The sequence below is a fragment of the Miniopterus schreibersii genome, assembly GCF_964146895.1.
Source record: "Miniopterus schreibersii genome assembly, chromosome: 12".
NCBI lineage: Eukaryota > Metazoa > Chordata > Mammalia > Chiroptera > Miniopteridae > Miniopterus > Miniopterus schreibersii.
In genome coordinates, this window is record NC_138112.1 from 64,412,331 (window position 1) to 64,425,570 (window position 13,240).

A 13,240-nucleotide genomic window follows, 5' to 3' on the forward strand; every position below is an offset into this window, starting at 1 on the left:
TTTTTTTTTCTCATAACTTGTGTTTTTCTATTTCAAACTATTGCATGTAAAACATCCTAATACTTGCTTTGTTTTGTTAGGTCCAAGCTAGTCAAAGTGGAGAATTTTGAGACCTACTTTAAGAAACAGCAAGCTGACTCCAACTGTGGGTTTGCAGAAGAATACGAAGTGGGTGGCTGTAAATACTGCGTTTTTCATTGCTTTGTTTTTACTGAAAGTTGTAAAACTGCCCATTTTTGTTCTGTGGGGAAGCTCTGGGTAAGAGGCGACCCTCTTGGAGGGGGGAGAGGCTCTCGTGTGTCCCGCAGGGTCACACTGTTTCCTGTGGCCGTGTGAGCACTTAGAGGGACCTTCGGTTCTCGTGGTGTTGATACCTGAAGATGCTGCGGAGATACAGAAACTGGGAATTCAAGTTAGAGGGTGGGAACTAAAGTAATTAGGACGCTGGATGAGCTGCAGAGGCACGAGATGGGGCTTGGGGGCTGGGGCTGAGGCCGTGCGGTGGAGGTGGGTTCTGGAGGGTTTGTGTGGAAAGAGCTTCTGTCTCTCAGTCCCCGTGTGCCCTCCCCAGACCAGCTGGGACCCCCTCCCCCAGGCCAGGGGGGACCCCCTCCCCCAGAAACGGCCCGCACCCCGCCCTCCGCGCGTGTCCGCCCTGCGGCATCTCTGCCTGCATTGAAATCTGCGCACCACTCGTGTGGTGCCGGTGGCTGCCGTGACCAAGTCCCACGGGGGGAGCTGAGAACAGCAGAAGTGTAATCTCCATGCTCCTGGAGGCCAGACGTCCAGAATCAGGGGGTTGGCAGCGCCCTGTGCCCTCGGAAACTTGTAGGGGAGGAGCCCACCCTGCTTCATGCAGCTTGTGGAGGCCCAGGCACTGCTGGCTGTGGCTGCAGAGCTCCAGGCCGGCCTCCATTCTTCCATCCTGTGTGTCTGTCTCCGCCTCCCTCCTATGAGGGGCACCGGTCACAGGCGGGTAAGGACCCCCTGCTCCAGTGTGACCCCATCTTATCTTGATTACGCCTGCAGAGACCGTAGTTCCAAGTAAGGTTGCACTCACGGGGACCGCAGTTTAGAACTTCAGCATATCTTTTTTTGGGGGGACATAATTTAACCCATCACATCTCTGCATTCCTACTTAAAAAAACAGGTTTATTGAGATATAATTACACACAAAAAATCGACTATGTCGATTCATTTTTCTCCAACTTTTATTGAGAAATAATTGACATACGTCACTGTGTAAGTTTAAGGCATGTAGCACGATAGTTTGACTCACATATATTATGAAACGGTGACCACAGATAGGTTCGACTACCATCCATCTTCTCATATAGATATGAAAAGAAAAAAAAATAGAAAAAGGTATTTTCTTGTGATGAGAACTCTTAGGTTTTACTCTCTTAACAACCTTCCTATATACCAGTGATTTTTTATTTTGATACCAGTGATTTTTAACCAGTGTGCTGCAAGAATTTTTAAAAATGCAATACCTGACTATTTAGTCAGGGACACTGACCTCTTTTCCTTAGATTGTCAGATAAAAAAATGACAACAGCCAACACAACAATAGCCGTCCTGTGTGAATTAATCAAAATTATACCTATTTTTTTTGGTCAGATCGGCAAAAGATATAATTTTTGGTGTGCTACAGAATTTTAGTAATTAGTTTATGTGGGCCGCGAGATGACAGAGTTTGGAAATAGCTGCTACATATCATATAGAAAATATATGACATATAGAAAATATATGACATACCCTATAGAAAATATATGGTACATAGAAAATATATGACACACCCTATAGAAAATACATGGTATAGAAAATATATGGTAACCCCACACTGTGGGGTTAGTGGTACTCATCACGGTCAGTATAAATAATACATACTCTGTGCTCAGTATAAGTAATATTTGAACACTGACTAAATGAACAACTCATTTGCTTTATTTTCAGGATCTGAAGCTTGTTGGGATTAATCAACCTAAATATGCAGCTGAACTGGCTGAGAATCGAGGAAAGAACCGCTATAATAATGTTCTGCCCTGTAAGTTGTCCTCCCAGACGATCTTCCCGTTTCTCTGTCACGGGCCGTTGCCCCTCTAGCAGGAGGGGGGCCCCCAGAGGCCAACTAGCCACTTCCCCACTGTTCGTCAGTCACCTGCTGTGTGCTGAGCACTGTATTTGGGCGTGTTCCTCTGAATCCAGTCCTCACGACAAACAGGTAGCGGGACATTCATTTTGCAGGTGAGGAAAATGAAGCAGAGTGGCTAAGGGACTTGTCCAAAGTCACACAGGCCGTCATGGCAGGACCAGGCTTGGACGAGGTCTGTCCGTTTCCTTCAGGGACAAGGCCAGAGCCTGCGCTCAATTTTTTTTTTTTTTAATTAAAATTCCCCCCCATGACAGTTTACAGTCAATATTATTTTATATTAGTTTCAGGTGTATAGCAAAGTGGTTAGACAGTCATACACTTTACAAAGTGTTCCTGCGATATTTCCAACACCCACCTGGCACCATCCACAGTCATTATAAATATTATTGACTCTACTCCCTCTGCTGTACTTTGCGTCCCCGCGACTGTCCTGTAACCACCAATCTGCACTTCTCAGCCCCTTTACCTTTTGCACCCAGTCCGCAGCCCTCCTCCCCTCCAGAGCCTGTGCTGCTAACCCCCCCCCCCGCCCCCAGCCCCCCGCCCCCCGGTTGAGAGCTGGGCCCCGGTGCCAGGCTGCCTGGATTCGATCCTGGCTTCCGCCACTTACTGTGACATAGCTCCTCTGTGCCACGGTGACATAGGGCGACTGTGAGGATTAAATGTGGCCGCGTGTAAAATGCCAACCTGCGTACCCTCAAGGTGAGACAGCCGCCGAGCTGCCGCCTTGTACCCGTGTTCCTCTCTTGTATGTCACGCCCCTTCAATGTTGGCTTCTCACGGGGACCTTTTTTCTCTTAAATCCACAGATGATATTTCCCGTGTCAGACTTTCAGTCCAGACCCATTCCGCCGACGACTACATCAATGCCAACTACATGCCTGTACGTGGTGGGGGGGTTCTCCGAGCTCGGGCGCGTTGGGGGAGACCTTCAGGACTCCCCTTTCTGCTTCTTTGACATCGAGGACGTGTTGCTCTTTGTTTTCAGGGCTACCATTCCAAGAAAGACTTCATTGCCACACAAGGACCTTTACCCAACACGTTGAAAGATTTTTGGCGTATGGTTTGGGAGAAAAACGTATACGCTGTTGTGATGCTGACCAAGTGTGTGGAGCAGGGGAGGGTAAGCACTTTTAAAAAAATGTCATTAAATTAATACAGTCATTCCTTTTTTACTGTGGAGGAAGGGTAAGCATCTTAAAAACCATTTGTCTTTTTTTTTTAAAAACCACTTCACCAAACTTTAGCACCTCTATTCTTAGAAACGTATTTTCTGTCTTTTTTTTTCTCTCCAAGTGAAAAGTATAAAAAAGGGACCTTATTTAAAATAACATAAAACTACAGAGTAAAAAAAAAAAAAATCTTTAAAAATCTATTTTATTATTACCTTTGTTTGCGGACAAATAATATTCTCTGTTCACTAAGTCACCGCTGCTGGAGCTGGGTAAGGCCGGCAGCCGGGTTAGCGTGTGGAGGATTCCCGGGCGGGGGCGAGATGCTGCTCGCGGCAGCCCCACCGTCTGCTCTGCGATTGGGTGCAGGCCCATCGTGTCTCTGAGTAAAGGACTTGATCCGTCCCTGATGCCAGTTGTCAATATCTGGTTTCCCTTGAAACGTTTTTAGTGAAAGCAGATGGTGTGATCCGAGTCTTTGGATAAAAATGCACTTTTATTCTAGACCAAATGTGAGGAGTACTGGCCTTCCAAGCAGGCCAAGGACTATGGGAACATCACCGTGGCAATGACCTCTGAAATCGTGCTTCCAGAATGGACCATCAGAGACTTCACGGTGAAAAACGTAAGTAAGAGGCCAGGATGGTTAGGTCTCGTACAAAATGACCGTCTATGCATTTTAGGGGAGGTACGTTTTAGGTTGATATTAACCAATATTTTTTTACGCAGCCGAAAAATACATATTTTTGCTTCTTTACAGAATAAAACAATTCAAATCTATACATACTCGTAGACACCCCTTTAGTTTTACTTTTTAAAGAAGAATTTCGTATTATTCTTGAATAACACGGACCTTCAGAGTGTGGCTCAGCCACCATCGCTCCTTTCCTTCCACCTCCAGGTGACCTGCTCGTAGAGTTTTGTTACAAACCGAGGCCCTTTTGGATTGGGGGTCGGAACTGTGACATCGGGGCAGCAGTTTCCGATAACAGTTCCACTAATAAAATTCCGGGGCATGTACACGTGGCTCCCCTTACCCCCCACGATTATGAAAACAAATCTAATACATTGTGTAGGTACTTCAGGAAGTCAGTTTATATGTCTTTTTCTTTTCTTCTTTTTTTTTTTTTTAAAGGGTGTTTAAAAATAGAAGCAGCGTCAGGAAGCGACATCAGTACCTTCTGATGGGCGTGTAATTGGCATGACCCTTTGCAGTTTATATCAAGGGCATAAAAATGTCCCTTCCCCTTTGATCTGGTGGTTCCAGGTTTGAGAATCTGTCCCAAAGTAACAGTCTGACATATGGGAGAAGGCTTGTTATTTATAAAAACGAATCTCAGCATTATGTGTAATAGGGGTGGGATCTGGAAACCATGCAGATATCTAGCTTTTGGAGAAGGGATCACTAAACTACAGGTTATCTAGTCATTGTATCGTTACTCAGCTATTGGTAACGACAGCTACGTAGACGGGGTAGTGACCATGACTATAATTAAGTGAACAAACCAAGAGACCAAATGTTATGCATGTCATGAGCAGTGCATAAGAGAAAAGCTGGAAGTGGACTCGGTGGTGTTGAATGTTTTTTTGGGGGGGGGTGTTGGTGGGTTAGGTGCTAGTTTACAAGAATTATCCTGAAGATGTTCGTGAGTCATGGATACAGCGTCTTATATTAAGTATTAACTCTTTACTAATTGCTGCGTCTCAAAGGCGCTGGCCTCAGTTTTAAACCCCTTTTCTGGAGATGCTGCCCAAGCTCTTACCATGCATGTGTCGGCTGCGTAAATAATGAAATCCACAATAGTTGAGAATTCCTGAAAATGTGATACATGATTCTATAGATTTCACCCGTTTAAAATGGGCTGGCTCATCCTCGGTTGCTTTTATTGCTTGGGGTTCACCCTGTGGGAGAGAATTGTCGGTGGAATTGTCCACATCATTTTAAAATTTACTATTACTATTTTTTTTTTATTAACTAAACTCCAGACTTTCAGATTTCACATTTTTCCACTAAAGCCCTTTCCTGTTCCAGGATCCAATCCAGGATACCACATGGCCTTTAGTAAAATATTTACTTTTATTATTATTATTATTTTTAATCCTCACTTGAGGATATTTTTTCTATTGCTTTGCAGAGAGAGTGGAGGGGAGAGTGGGGGAGATAGAAACATCAATGCGAGAGAGAAATATCGATTGGCTGCCTCCCATCACACCCGGACCCTGGGTCAGACCTGCAACCTGGGCACGTGCCCTGACCGGGGATCGAACTTCAGCCCCTCGGTGCACAGGACGTTGCTCAGCCAACGGAGCCCCGCTGGCCGGGGCTCACCTCTAGTTCCTTTTCTTGGCTTTTAGAACCAAACAAGTGACAGTCACCCCCTGCGACAGTTCCACTTCACCTCCTGGCCTGACCACGGGGTCCCTGACACCACCGACCTGCTCATCAACTTCCGGTACCTCGTCCGTGACTACATGAAGCAGAGTCCCCCCGAGTCGCCAATCCTGGTGCATTGCAGGTAGGCGGGTGGCCCTTCCCGTGAGACAGACTGTGGACAGTTCATTGACGGACACTTTTGAAAAGCAAGGTCTAAGGTTGAATGCCGCCGGCATTTACAGATTCAGGAAAGGTTTGGGTAAGGGACCGTGACTTAGTCCCTAAACCCCGGGGCAGGGTTTGGCGAACTACAGCTTGTGGGCCAGATCTGATAGGTTGCCTGTATATATATTTTAAAACTATAATGTATTTTAATGCATTTCTTATTTATAATGTTTTCTTGTAAAACATTTGAATCTTACAAAGATATAGAGAGTAACAATGTAATAAAGCACACGGGGAGGCTGTGTATGCTTCTTTTTGTTAATAACACGTTCTAGACATAAAGCCCCCACTCGCCAGGCTTCCGTCCCATTCTAGGCGGGTCCTGCAGTTTATGCGCATCCCTCCCTGTGCGCCTTCGCACTTCATTGCATGTGTATATATCCCTACGGTGCCATACGGCTTTAAACTTGTGTCCGATTTTATCGCGTGTGCATCCTGCAGCCGGCTTTCTCCGCTCGGCAGGTTGGTTTGCTGTTGGACAGTGTCGAGTCATGTACATTCTGGTTTGTTTTATGCATTTTAAAATAGTTTTCGACATACAAAAACAGAATATGTACAGCTTGATGAGTTTGGCAGTAAGTACATACCCATGAAACTGTCACCACAATCTATTTGGCGGCCTGTCTTGTAGTTTTCCTGGGCCACGGCCACGGCCACGGCCACGGCCACGGCCACGGCCACTTGTTTACATATTGTCTGTCGCTCTCCTGCTGCAACGGCAGAAAGGCCATCGGTGGCAAAGCTGAAGATAGTGACTGTCTGTCCCTTTACAGAGGAAGTTTGTCCCCCACCCCCACCCCCCGAACAATGGCATCGGCTTTAAAGCTAACGGAATTGATTTAAGACACAAGGAAGGAGGGGCTGTGTTCCCCCGGGAAATACATTGATGAAACTGCCGTCCGAGCTTATGGTGGCCCCTTGAATGGGACTGAGGCCCGCGGAGCGCTAGCAGGGTGTTTTGTGTGTGGCGTTTGACCGCAAAGGCACTTGAGAACTTTGGGTCCCTGCCTCAAGCCAGTGCAGCCTGACCGGCTGAGGTTTCCGTTGAGCGAATGTTAGGTGAACCCTGGTCTCTGTCCTCGAGGCCTGACGATGGCGGAGAGCAGGACACGTGCCCGGGGGGTGGGAGGGCTGTGCAGCGGAGGTGACCCCCGCGCCACGCTCATTTCCCGTTTCTTTCAGCGCCGGCGTTGGGAGGACGGGCACCTTCATCGCCATCGACCGCCTCATCTATCAGATAGAAAATGAGTACACCGTGGACGTGTACGGGATTGTCTATGACCTTCGGATGCACAGGCCTCTCATGGTGCAGACAGAGGTGAGGCGACGCGTGCCGGCCGAGCCACCCTTGCCGCCTGCGCGTGTCACACACGCGTGTGAAACTGCTTCACCCTTCCAGACCTTTCCGGCTCTTGGCCGTGCTGTAACACTGGGTTTCCTTAAGATCCTGACCCGACGCGCGCTTGCCTACCGGATACAGTGACCCGTGGCGCTGGTGGCCCTGCAGACCTAGAGGGAGCCGGGCTCCTTTCCCTGCTGCCAGCCCACACGCGGAACGAGCTCCGCAGGCCTCTGAACGTTGGCTTCCAGGTTTTACCCTCAAAAAACTGGCCTCTTCGCTCTTTGTTTCTAAGAAGCTCTGACCATCCTTAAAATAAGCTGTGAAATCAGATATCTGATATGCATCAGATACCACGAAAGAGCAGAATGCGGCTTTAGGCATCAACACGGCCACGCGCCCTCACCCAGCCTGTGGCGGCAAACGAGCTTCGGTTACGGCGCCGCAGTGCGGGCGGGCGGTGAGCCACCGAGGACACGAGTGCGTAACAGCCTCAGTGTCGCCGTGAGGACGTGGGGGGGGTTGGCTTTCCCTGAACCGTCCCTGACAGACGTTTCAGAGGCACGTGCTAAACAGACACCGGGAAGTGGCCTTTCCCGCAGCCGCGGGCGATGCGCCCGCCCGGGGTGAGCGCGGGATGCCCATTTAGTCTCGGGCCGCCCCGCGCCGGGGTGGAGCCCCGTGAATACGTGCTTTGTTTCTGAGTCAGCCGGGAATGTTCGAGAGGCCTGGGTACGCCGTGTGCTCTGGGGTGAGCGGCCTGGAGGTGGTGGGAAGCGTGGAAATTCCCCTCCCGTGTGCGGGTCAGAAGAGACCGTTTCTTTTCTCGGCTGTAAATATGTAGAGTAGCGATCTCAGTCTTTTTCCTTCTTTTGAGAAACACAGAGATCTTATACCTGCCTACAAATTCTTTTCCTGCCCCTTTTTAATATTTTGAAACTAATATCAACCATCGAGGTGAAAAGATCCGACAGTAAGGATTATAGAGTGTATTTTACTTTCTCTTTCCCAGTCACACTCCCTAGAAGGAGCCAAGGTTTATGGCTCGTGATCATTGTCGCAGGCAGCCTCCCTTAGGTACAGCTGTAGGAAAACACGTGTATACACAGACACAGATACACACAGACAGACACGCAGACACGCACACAGACACACACACACACAGACAGACACACAGACACGCACACACACAGACCCAGAGTATTTTTTAAAGATTGGATCCTATTTTATATCCAGCCCTGCCCTGCGGCTCTTTCTTGCATCGCAGCGGGTATTTTTTCTCGCTCCTTTGAGGGGACACCTGCGGGTTCCCAGGTGCTTGCCTACAGGTGGCCCCCCGGCTCCACCCCGACCATCCCCCTGGACCCGCCTCCTCGGTTGAGAGTCACACTTTGCTGCTTGCTTGGGACATCCCCACTAGCCAAGAAACCTCGTAGGACTTTTTATTATTTGAACGTACCTGCGCGTTACCACCTGCACACTCCTCCTTTGCCCTTCCCCAAGATTCTGGTATTTCTCCTCGGGTGCGAAGCTGACAGGTGACAGATGAGAAGTTGGGGCTCTCGGGGGCTGTGGACGGGTGGTGAGCCAACCAGTTACACTCCTGGTTACCAGTGGGATGAGTTCACTTACTTTTCCTTGAGAATTATGGAAAACCAGAAAAAGTCAGCTATGATTTATTTTTATTTTTTAAAACATACATATATATATATATTTTTTATTTTATTATTTTTTAATTTTTTTTAAAAGACTGTTTTATATGATTGACATGCGAAAGCCAGGGCCCTGTTGGGTTGAATCTATTTTAAGTACCAGAGGCCTGTTTTTACCTACTGAGTCTTGGAATCTAGCCGAGGGGAGCTCTGGGGAGCCTGCCCCTCTGGCTGAGAACCGTGGATGGTGCTCTCTGTGGTTTCAGATTCCACCAGAATGTGGTTACCCCTGGACGCGTGCCAACCTGGAGTGTTTGCTGTGGGGCGGGTGGGGTTGGGGGGCGGGAATCTGAAAGTAAGTGTGGGTGCGAACCTCCGGGACCTGTGCTCACCTGCTGTCTTCGTTTTCCTCTCCTAACAGGACCAGTATGTTTTCCTCAATCAGTGTGTTTTGGATATTATCAGATCTCAGAAGGACTCGAAGGTGGATCTCATCTACCAGAACACAACCGCAATGACAATCTACGAAAACCTCTCCCCAGTGACCACGTTTGGACAAACCAATGGCTACATCACCTAATCCCAAAGGAAACCCTCTCTGGAGTTCACTAGGCCACCACACCCACAGCAGAGGCAAAGGCCCCGGGGTCGACATGGGTTTATGTCTAATAGCTTAACGCTTTGTTCTATTTGGTTAGAACGGATGGAGGGTGTGGAGCTGCACACGTAACACATGGCAGATGAGAAGCTGGGGTGTCGGGGGCTGTGGGCCGGTGGTGAGCAAATCACCTGCATTCCCGGTCACCCGTGGGATGAGTTCACTTTTTTTTTCCCCTTGAAAATTATGGTGGAAAACCAGGAAAAGTGAGCTATGAGTTTTTTTTTCTTTCTTTTTCAAAACAGATTTTTTTTAAAAAAAAGACTATTTTATACGACCCACATGCGAAAGGCAGGATCGTGTTGGGTTGAATCTATTTTAAGTATCAGAGGTCTATTTTTACCTACTGTATCTTGGAATCTAGCTGAGGGGAGATGCGTAGCTGTGGACGACTATCTCGCAGGGCGGGGCACGGGCGCCCCTGCTGCCTGGGTTTTCTATTTGACCATGTGCCTTTTCTGAATTATGCTTCCACAGGCAAAACTCAGTAGATTTCTATATTTTTGTATTGACTCTCATGATTGGAATGTGCGGAGTATTTAAACGGTAGTTTAGTATCGGAGGTTCGGCCTTCTCGGTAACATTCCTGTTCTTATTTGATTAGAGGAGGCCCCCCACCCCGCCCCCCATTCTGTGTTCTGTCCTTTCTTTCCTTTTCCCGCCCAGTTTCCCCCGAGACGTGTATGTCGGTCACGTCTCCAGCCCGCTGGCCGAGGGAGGGTGGAAACGAAATACCACCTTGAGAATTTGGGGGGGCAGGTAGGGAAGGAAGCTAAGGAACCCTATGGCGATGGGCTCCCCCCTTTCGACCCCGTATTTCTCTTTTTCTCATCTCTGTATTCGGTAAGAAGGATTATTTAAAGGTGCAATATGTGACTTGTGGTTCATGAGGCTCTAGGTTCTTAGAAACGTTTTACTCAGGTTGGCCCTTTACGTGCGTCTGTGTGTGTGTGTGTCCTTCAGCGCGTGGCAATCTGTGAACACGTCAGTGTGACGACAGTGTCAAGCTAACCCCCGCCCTGCGAAGCCACTGGCTTTCGTCTGTCTGCGGTGACGCGTAACGGTATCTACTGTATATATATATACATACTAAACCCTGAAAAACAGTCATTCCTTTGAATTGAGGTGTACAAAGTTTGAATTTGTATCAAAGATGTAATTATTATTTTTAAAACCTCTTTTCACTATACTGCTGCTGTAATTACTTTTGATTTTTAAAAATGAAAAATGTAGATTAACTTTTTTTTTTTTTTTTTGGCTTCAGGTGTGTATCCGCCAAGAATTTCAGAATTTATGTGGATTAATTTTATTGGTACATAATCTGTAAACGTCTCAAGGCATTAACACGAAAGGGTTTGTTTCCTTTGGTCTTCTCTTGTGGCTCAGGTCCGGCTGGGAAGTGGCGAGCGTCACCCTCTGATGGGCAGTGAAGTACAAAGGTCCTATGAAGGAATGTCCGAGTCCCCGAAAGCCCGTGGCCCTTTGCCACAGCCATAAATCCTGCTGTAAACTTAGGACAAGTGTGTCCTGTTGAAGGTGGGAGCAGGGTCTTCCCTGGGTGCCCCGGCCCTGCGCCCCGCGGGGGCCCGTCCCCCGACCCCGCCTCGCTCCTCGGCTCACCGCACTTTGATAACCGACGGGACAGGTGACTGGGTGGCTTGGGGTCAGGAAGGGTGAGCCGCACGTACGGACGCCCTCAGTCCGGTTCGGAGGTCAGCGCTGGCCGCCCGTTGTTCCCTTCCCCTTTGAGGTACCGAAAGAATTAAAAGGAGAGGTGGCGGTGGTGTCTCGTTGTGGGAGAACCTTACTTCCCAAACGGAAATTGCACTTTTTGCTGAACCCTTGGCTGCCCTTGGCCGTTAGCGGTTCGCTCAGTAGCAGACCCTCCGAGGACGGGGCCGGCCAGGCCGGGCAGGCCCTCGCCACCCGCGTCACAGGGGCCTCCGGCTCGTGGGTCTGATCAGGGAGGCCGCGCCTCACGGTGCGGGCCGAGTGCCGCCGGGCGCGGGCGGGCGCTTCCAGGCCTCACGCTGGTCTGGCCCCGGGGCGTGCGGGTCCAGAGAGCCCCTGGCTTCGCTCACGCGTCCCGGCTCAGGCAGGGGCTCTGTGGCCACACCCTCCCCGCGCCTCTGTGTCAGGAAACCACCGTGATGGGTGTCGTCTGGTGTCAATCCCATGGAGATGCTCTGCCCTGCTCTGCCCATATCACTGCCATGGAGACGTCGGAGGGAAGGACTTGGCTCTAAAAATTCCTTTAAAAGGAATGAAAACAACAATAATTATCACCATATTGTGAAAAACTCAAAAACCAGAAACCCTCCTCCCTTCCGCCTGGCGTGGGCGAGGGAGCTGGGCAGCAGCCCCGGGAGCCACTCGCGGGTGTCATGCCCCGTCCCCGGGGAGGCTAGTGCGGGAGAGGTCTGGATTCAGATGGCAGGTCACACGGAGGTCGCCGTGCCTCCCGTATCCTGAAGATGCTGGGATGGGGCCAGCGGGGTGGCGAGAGTGTAGCTCAGTGATCGAAGAGGGGAGATTAATGTGTAAATAGGAAGGACACGGGCTGGGGAGGTGGCCCCAGGAGAGAGGAAGGTGCTGGGAGCTCCCGCCCCAAACCCTCCCAGGAATGAACGGAAACGCCAGGCGGCCCGTGGAAGCGTGGGGGCGGTGGGCTTGCCCTGCTTTAGTATCTGACAGTTTCATACAGAAAAACAGCCGGGGTGCGGGGCTGGGGGTCAGTGGTCACTGGTTCAGGGGGTTTGGGTCATTGGATCTCTTCTCAGAGCAGAGACGTTTTGTCTCCAAAGTTAAATCGAGTGACGATCGGCACCAGGAGGAAATGACGTCTGGGGCCTGTTCTCTGTGACCACGGAGTGACCTCCAGCTAGACGTGGCATCACTGGCTCCACTGGATTTGGGCTCCGTCACGTCAGAGGCCCCTGAGGGGTGCGGCCCACTCTGCAGCTGACTCACGTTTGCTTTTCAGCTGAATGAAAAAGCCCGGAAGGCTTGGTCGCGCTCACTGAGCTAAACAAGACTTGGCAACTGGTGTTGATTTGCCTCCAAAGTCCCAAGTTCTGCGTTTCCAGACTGTCCAGAGCAGCCGAGCGTTCAACATACTGTAGCTTTTTATTTCCCCCCCTTGGGGCACATATGGGTAGGATGTGTTGATGTAGACTCTAAAACTGTAATTTTCTTGTAACTATTTTGGAATGATGCATATTTCTAATGTTTGTTATACTTGTACAGAGTGTTGCTGTTGGTTGCTTTTCTTTGTTTTTTAAGGAAAAAAAATGGCCTGAAAAAATTTTTAAAAAAGACTTACAAATACCAAATATAAAAAATGTCAACACATTATGCCTTTGTGTCTTGTTTCTTTTCCCCCCTCCTTAGTTGGTGTCCACACCATTCCATTTACCATTTCCGTTTGCTGGCTTGCGTACAGCTGGGGTGTCCTTCACGCAAACTCGTTTCCCTTTGGGACTTCCCACCTTGTTTAGTTTGCTTGGGCGGCCCTAACAAGGAACCACAGACGGGAGGGGCGGGCCTCACACAGCGGAAATGTATTTTCTCTCAGTTCTGGAGGCGGGAAGTCCAAGATCTAGGTGTCAGCGGGGTCCGCGTCTCTCGAGGCTGCTCTCCTTGGCCTGTAGGTGGCCTTCCCTCTG

General features: G+C 49.4%; 1 protein-coding gene across 1 annotated transcript in view; it reads left to right on the forward strand.

The window, feature by feature from the left end:
* PTPRJ (protein tyrosine phosphatase receptor type J) overlaps positions 1-12,928 on the forward strand; it is a 124,822-nt gene extending 111,894 nt beyond the window's left edge. The window contains exons 17-24 of the mRNA XM_081152998.1: positions 81-168; positions 1,957-2,047; positions 2,965-3,038; positions 3,144-3,278; positions 3,833-3,952; positions 5,683-5,843; positions 7,109-7,244; positions 9,339-12,928. Of these exons, the coding sequence (XP_081009124.1) occupies positions 81-168; positions 1,957-2,047; positions 2,965-3,038; positions 3,144-3,278; positions 3,833-3,952; positions 5,683-5,843; positions 7,109-7,244; positions 9,339-9,497 (964 nt within the window). The 3' untranslated portion in view covers positions 9,498-12,928. The remainder of the gene's footprint in view (positions 1-80; positions 169-1,956; positions 2,048-2,964; positions 3,039-3,143; positions 3,279-3,832; positions 3,953-5,682; positions 5,844-7,108; positions 7,245-9,338) is intronic.
* The last annotated feature ends 312 nt before the right edge of the window (positions 12,929-13,240 follow it).